At 36.9% G+C, this 7,723-nt stretch overlaps 1 protein-coding gene across 1 annotated transcript; it reads right to left on the bottom strand.

Moving 5' to 3' along the window:
* Positions 1–1,481: 1,481 nt before the first annotated feature.
* Positions 1,482–5,626, bottom strand: LOC109705959 (disease resistance protein RGA2-like). The gene is made up of 2 exons (XM_020226772.1): positions 5,525–5,626; positions 1,482–5,331 (listed from the first exon to the last, which is right to left on the bottom strand). Exon 2 carries the CDS (start codon positions 5,225–5,227, stop codon positions 1,517–1,519), a length of 3,711 nt encoding a protein of 1,236 aa, XP_020082361.1. The 5' UTR covers positions 5,228–5,331; positions 5,525–5,626; the 3' UTR covers positions 1,482–1,516.
* Between the last annotated feature and the right edge of the window lie 2,097 nt (positions 5,627–7,723).

The following is a 7,723-nucleotide window of genomic DNA, read 5'->3' as shown; positions in this document are numbered from 1 at the left end:
CCTCTCCATAGATATATAAAAATAGGTGTAATCTTCCCTCCTATGATAAAGCACGTGGCCTATATATTCATTAAAAATACGTGAAGTAAAAGCTTTGGGGTTTATTGATTTTTAAAAAATGTGTTTCGGAAAGATGTATCATATTTAGCGTAGATACTTTAATCTAAATTAAAATATTATAATTTATAATTTTTAATCCCAGCCACATACATTATAAATATCTCCCCACATCCGTTAAAAAAAAATATCAACTCCTGACCCACCCCTCCTCTTTAGTAAGGTATGTGGTCCAGATATGAATAAAGAATATGAAGCATAACTATTTAGAGATAACAACCTTAAATTTGAGATATTATGAAACATGTATCCAAAAAATAAGCTGCATCTAATATAAATAATTTATCATAAAACCAAAATTTTATAATTATTGTCTTGTACTGTGCTTAGAACGTAGAGAACGGGAAATAATACGATCCTTTTTATTTACCTCTTTGGGAGTCTATATTTCGCAAAACCAATCCGACTATTTGAATAAACAAACCAAGTATGAAGAATAAACACAGGAAGTACAAAACTCAATTAAATTCAATTTACTTGAGTTATTTGGTTTGAATAAACAAACCAAAAAAAAAAAAAAAAATTAGGAGCTCCGGAGCCGACGGAGTGGTGACATCGGATTAAGTTAAGGAGATACTTACTTCGCCCAACTATAAATCTGGTGAAATTACTAATGAATTAACTAAAATGAAGACAGATAATTAAAATTGTTAAATGTGGTAAAATTATTAATAAATTTGATAAAAATTCATAAAGTTTTTCATAAAATTACTTAAGCCCAAAAGCTAAAAGTTTAGGAAGTCTCTGTGCATCTTCACCAAAAAAAATTTGGTAAAACATGTGTGAAGACTCAGTCAACTGTTAGATGCTTTGAAATAGACACCTCAAATTTATTTTTTAACTGATTTTTTATAACTCTTGAGTTTTTATGATTACTTTTAGATACTAAACAAAATGTTTATTAAATTTTATACAAATTTTGACCAAAGATCAATAATTATAAAACCTTTTATGAAATAAAATTAAATAACTAATAATTGATAATTAATATATCTATTAAATTTACTAAATTTTACATTTATATATTTAAAAAAAAATTATTTTAATAGTTTCCTCTCTTTTTGTTTTCACATATGCCATTATAAAATAATTTAATTATTAACAAGTTTTTACAAAAATTTATGTCGCACATAAACTAATTTATATTATTTTTTATTTAAATTATTTTAATTATTAAATTTTTTATTTAAATCTATTTAATTAATAATTAAGGTAATAGATAATATAAAAATATACTTATCTAACAAATGCTTTATTAGAGGCTGTTATTACTGAAAGTAGGTGAAAAAAAAAAAACAGGGCCACACAAGCCTACGATGCAAATAATATTGAGAAGAAAAAGTTGCATTTAAGAGAGTTAGACAGACGTTAAAGAGATGGGGCATACCCGATCTTTTTCTTAAGAAGATTTTTCAATAACCTCCACCGAAGGAATATTGGCGAATTTTCCAGAGCCTTCAATGTACTCCTTCAATTCGGGGCGACAGCCGCTAATTTTTAGATTTTTCATTGAGGCGGGCAGTTCTGGAATCGATCGCAGCAAACGAGCATCGTGTATCTCCAAATCATGCAGGGATTGAAGATCTATCATACTGGGCGGTAAGGATTCAAGAGACGAGGCCTTTTCAATTACTAAGCGTTGAAGGGAGTTTCGGTTTTGCAACAGCCATTGCTCGTCGAGGGATGTGAGTTCGGTACCGTCACTTATACTGAGAGAGCTAACAGAGTTGTTGAGGTTTCTCAATGGTTCGACGCGCAACAGAGCTGGCCGGTCGATATCAAGATCACGAAGCACCAAATCTGTGGGGCTGGTATTAGTGAGGCCTAATGGTGGTTGCAACAGTGAAAGTTCGACGAGCTTGTCGCATCCTGCAATCCGCAAGGTTTTGAGCGGGAGGAGAGCTTGTAGCCCATCCAATGACGACAGCTCTTTACAGTTCCAGATGCGGAGTTCCGACAACCTTGGAAAAACTTCCGCCGTAGGAAGAAGGGACGTCATGCTTGCACATCCACTAATATCCAAGGAGTGTAGATTGTTCGATTTTGGCAATGACTCCAGTAGCGGCAAATCGAAATCGTCGTTTGATACAAGGGCGAGTTGTCGAAGTGTCTCGGGCAATCGATCGTCTAGAATCCCGTGTGTCGTGAGATTGGGACACATTATTATAGCCAAATCCTTGAGGGAGGGAAGTTTTTGGAAGAATTTTTCCGGCAAATGCCTTAGATTTTCACATCCAACAATGTATAAACTCTTCAAGGCTGGAAAACATTGTTGTTGTAACATGAATCCATCTAGAGATGTGAGGTTTGGGCACTCACAAATGCTTAGTTTAAAAAGTGCAGGATGCGATGATGATGAGCACGATGCTCGTCCTTGGCCGCTACTGCAATCTTGTTGCATCATCGGAAGAGAAGTCAATCCGGCCTTCCAAATAACCAGTCGACTTAGAGTAAGAGGCAAAGCAGGCAAACCCTTCAAGCTAGGACAAGAACGTATTTCCAATTCATTAAGCAGAGGGAACATGTGCTCGCCTTCGAACAACTCCAAGTCCGGCATGCTGTGCAAGTATAGCTTCTGTAGTGATGGAAAGGCGCAACCACCAACACTTCTTGGACAACATAATTTCTTTACAGCCTGCATGCTTTCTAAATAAAGAAACTCGAGCAAAGGAAGTTGCCCAAAAGGTGGGAGGTTCTCCCATCTCTCACAGTTGGATAGTGTGATAGACCTTATAATAGAAAGAGAAGATTTCTCCGTCATCCAACATGGAGATCTAACTCCGGCATATCCTTCAATTTCTAGTTTCTTGAGATTGGTATGTGGTCTTAAATTATCAAGAAGTGGCTCATCTACCTCTAGACCACCAGAGCGATTCCTAGACCAACGGAGTGACAATTTATAAAGATTTTTTCTCTCAATCAAGTTGGCATCTGCAGCCTCTTCGGGACTCGTTACATTTTCCAGACTACTAATGCCTAATTCTCGGAGGCTTTGCAGGTTTTTTAATTGATGGACACGGAAATGGTCTAACTCCTGAATTGCTTTGAATTTGCAAATCCAAGGAATCTTGTCCATTCCATCCAGTATCAAAAGATCTTTCTCTGCCTGAAGCTGCATTACTTCTAGGTGATAGAGTCTATACACAGATTGAGGTAGAATAAATATCTCATTTTCTCTGTCACTCCTTGAAGAGAGGAAGAGGAAGAGGGAGAGGTAGCGGAGGTGAATGAGTTTACCAACTTCATCTGGAAACTTATAGTCAGCAGCTGCGGTCACTCGTAGAAAGCGTAAGCTTTTTAAATCTTTTAGAACCTTATTAAAATCTACTGCAGTGAAACTCTTGTTTAAATGAATAATAAGGGTGCGTAAGTTCTTGAGATGGGAGATCATAAGAGGGTTTACCTTGTTGACAGGTACCCTGTTGACATATAAGTGGCGGATTGTTTCGGGAATATCTCTAGAACCATCATCTTCAATTCCCAAACATTCCCCTGAAGAGACAAGCTGAGCTAGATCATGCAACAGATCATGCATGACATAACCTTCCTCGCTTAGTTTGACATCAAAAAGGGATTTTCTTGCCAGATGGTTTAAATACTCCTCTCCTATATCCTCTAAACTTCGCTTTTCACGTATTGGTCGCTTGATTAACCCAGAACCTATCCACATATGGACAAGCTTATTCTTTCGAAACACATGATCCTTAGGAAATATACTGCAGTATCTAAAGCAAATTTGCAAGCTTGTCGGCAGATGATGATAGCTCAATCTCAGAATCATCATAATGTTGTCCTCACTTTCTTGCAAATTTAGAAAATTTTCATTCAAAATTCTTGTCCAGTATTTTTCATCCATGCAAGAGTTCAAACATCCGCCCAAAATTTTTGCTGCCAATGGGCATCCCCCAAGCTTCTTTGCTATTTGCTCACCGATCAATTTTAAGTTTCCGTGATCATCAATATTCGTTCCAGCAAATGCATGCGTATTGAAAAGATGCATAAAATCAGCTTTTTCTAACCCACTTAATTTTAAAGATTCTTTTTTACATCGTAGAACACTGGCCACCGTGTCCGCCACTGAATCCATTCGAGTTGTCAACAGAATCTTGCTTCCATGTCGTCCAAATTTTAAAGGACTCACCAAGTTCTTCCATTGAAGAATTTTATTATCAGCCCATACATCGTCTAGTACAAGAAGAAACTTCTTGGAGATCAGCTTTTCTTTAAGAATCTCTTGAATTGTATTAAGGCTCTTGTCGCCAAGGCTATCCCGAACCTTCGCCGCTTCCAAGATCTTTCTTGTCAGCATAGCCACATCAAATTGATCGGAAACACACACCCACAAAACCAAGTCGAAGCACCGCCGCACTTTTTCATCGTGGTAGATGAACTGCGCGAGAGTGGTTTTTCCCAACCCACCCATGCCAACGATCGCAAAAGCCGAGACCTCTCCGACAGTTGCAGAAGCAATATTCTCCGGCTCATCGCTTGCCGGTTTTGTCAACCATTCAACTATCCTTTCCTTCTCCGTGTCCCGGCCGCAAATTGTATCCTCAGTTAAGAAGGAGCTAGTCTCACGGGCATTTCGTATCTCATCTTCCCTTTGACGCTTAACATCCGAATTGTATAGCTGCGTAACAAGCTGAAGTAAAGGTTCACTACCAGCAGCAACATGATCTAACGCCTTCACGGCCTCCCTCAACCTCTTCAAGGTGTCGTCATTTCCAAAGATATTGTTAGCAAACTCAGTAAACTTTCTCTTCAAGTTGAGTTCAGTACCTTGTCGTACTTTGTTATCTCCAGCCTGCACTGCCTTCTCCAGCTTGTAGTACTCCATCTCATCAAGCACATCCTCCGCCTGATCGACAGCATCTCTGAGTTGCCACAGCCAGGCGTCCAGCCCCTCGTTTTGCTTCGTAGTGACAGTCTGCCCCTCCTCGACGAAAGTCAAGATCGCTCGAATCCGTGGAAAAGCCTGACGAAGCCTCTGGATCTCCTTCTGCACGTCGCTCAGCCCGGCGCCGCGCTCCCCCACGTAGGATACGGCCGTGCTGATCAGCTTCTCGATTACGACCGACGCCGCGGACTGACCCGCCAAGGCCAAAGCCATGTTAGTTTCCTGTGTAGCTCTAGCTCTCTCTACTTCTTCCTCAAATTTTATTGATGGACACCGGGGAACATCATTTGCGCCATTCCGCTACCCATCCACATCATCTGTTGCACAGACACAAGGGCATTTTACACATTAATCCCAGTGAAATCATTTGCGCAGTTTCTTACGATAACATCCTTATTTCAAGTTGAGTCATATCTAAATCACAGAGTGAAGTGGCTTCGCATTAGAATAAGATTATAGGATACATATATGTAAATAAAAGACGTAGTTTCGGTATTCACGATTTCCTACCTGAACCTGAAGTTGAAGAGATTTCAAGTATCCAATAGCCTCATCTAACATTGATGCTTTGTCGGTCTGAGATGTAGGAAAATTAGCAAATAATAATTAAGCATTTGATGTGACGACTTACGCAAACATCAATAAGATTTTGGTTAAGAGTATGTTTAAGAGTTCTTTCTCCTCTTGCCACTCCTTCTTCCGCCGCATCCGCTGCCTCTCCCGCGGTCCTTCCCTAAAACGATACCCCACCATCCTCCACGAGGGGTGCTAGTGGCAGAGACAATAGCGGGGGTGGTGCCGAAATTGTCGCAACCTCGGTAACCGATGACGACGACGAGGAGGAAGACGAGGAGGACGAGGAGGCGGCGATGGTTGTTGAGGAGGAGGAGGAGGAGGAGGGACAAGAAGATTAGCAAGGAGATGAGGATGTTGAGGCGGAGCAAGAGGAGGAGGAGCAAGGAGATGAACAAGGAGATAAGGATGTTGAGGTGGAGGAGCAAGTGGTGGTGGTGGTGGTTGTTTATGTGGAAGAGGAGGACAATGTAAGTACCAGCGAGCGGAAGAGTTGAAGAGTTGCCTCATATATATATATAGACTTGAATAGATTTACGGGTCGGGACGAAGCACACATAAATCTTACGGAACTACCATGGACGTCAAGACCCAGCTTAAATATCAGCCCCCGCACCCCACCACACCGGTTGCTTAGAATATCCTCTTTAACAACATACACCTCTTTAACAACATATAAAGAAACAAGAGTAGTGGTAGGAAGACTCCGAGGGCTGTACCTAAAGGTGGCAAACTAACTCCGGCTGTACCTAGAGTTGGCAACTAACTCTTCTCTTCCTACTGCTGCTCTTTTTATTTCATATCTTTTTAGACCGTAAGCAGATGTTTGCCCACCTTTCGCTGCTTCCTAAAACCAATGTATCCCCCCTTTCGCACCCTTAAGATCAAGATATGTTTAAAGATTAAATAGTTTAATAACGAAATTTTAAAATAAACCAGTCAATTAATAAAAAAACGGTTGAGTCATAGTATAACCTGTTTTTTAATCTTTGTGCTTAGTAAGTGGTACAAGTATATTAATAATAAAAAAATATAAAGCAATCTCAAAAATATTTTAATGATCTTAATATACACTTAATAATTTTAAAAATAAACTAACAATTTTAACACTTATCCAACAATATTAATATATACTAAACAATTTTAAAAATATATTAATGATCCTAATATATATAATATAAACAATCTCTTTTCTGTCATTTATTAAGTGGCAGAAGATTTAAAATAATTCTGCTATTTATTATGTGTCAGAAGATTAATAAAAAAGTAGAGTCATGGTGACTCATTTTGTTTTATTTCAAGAAACTGGTTTATTTTTAAAGTTCGGGGCAAATCAAGACCCTATTTCGGACTTAATACTTTAAATAGAGACGAAAAGACAGTTTGCTTTAATAAAAAATCGGCTTTATAAAAAAAGGCTAGTTCGGAATGATAAAGATCTATAGGTTATTGAATCTTATTTGATAAGTTGGAAAAACCACCTTATCATGATAAGGTTTAAAATTAAGATTCCAAATTAAAATTCGAAATAATTTTAATCTTTAACGAAATCTTGATTTAATATATCTATATTATAAAATATATAATATTATCTAATAAAAATAATTTAAATTCAAGTTGATCTTAAAGTCTTTTTATAAAAAATATTAAAAAAATAATTTTGTATTAATGTTATTTAATAAACATAATTTAATATAAAATATAATATAAGTTGGTTATAAAAAAAGGTGATATAAAATACTAAAGTATTTTAATTGGTTTATATTAAAGTTTAAAAGTGCTCTTATCGTCATAATATTTAGTTTGTATTAAAATTAAAATAAGGACTAATAAGACTTTATTATTTGATAGAGTCTTTATTTTTTTAAATAGGGTTATAAGTAGGGTTACATATATAACACGACCTAATTTTACGTGCTTCCGGGAAACTTATAATCGGTCAAATTGTATCCAGAAAATTAAAAATATCTAAGAAACGGAAGATCAATAAATGAATTAATAATATAAATCAAATCAATTTTTAAAATAGTTCAAGTTATTGATATAATCAAAATAGTTTAAATCGTCAGTTTAACATAGTTTAAATTATAATTCAAATTATGATTTTTAGATTTTATTTATAGAGTTAGGAATTTA

Source organism: Ananas comosus, unplaced genomic scaffold, assembly GCF_001540865.1.
Source record: "Ananas comosus cultivar F153 unplaced genomic scaffold, ASM154086v1, whole genome shotgun sequence".
Taxonomy (NCBI): Eukaryota; Viridiplantae; Streptophyta; class Magnoliopsida; order Poales; family Bromeliaceae; genus Ananas; species Ananas comosus.
The sequence above is the reverse complement of the archived record's forward strand: the minus strand, read 5'-3'. Positions and strand labels throughout refer to the sequence as shown.

Bases quoted from the DNA above. Each gene is read 5' to 3' on its own strand.
- LOC109705959 (XM_020226772.1), bottom strand. From the start codon at position 5,227: ATGGCTTTGGCCTTGGCGGGTCAGTCCGCGGCGTCGGTCGTAATCGAG.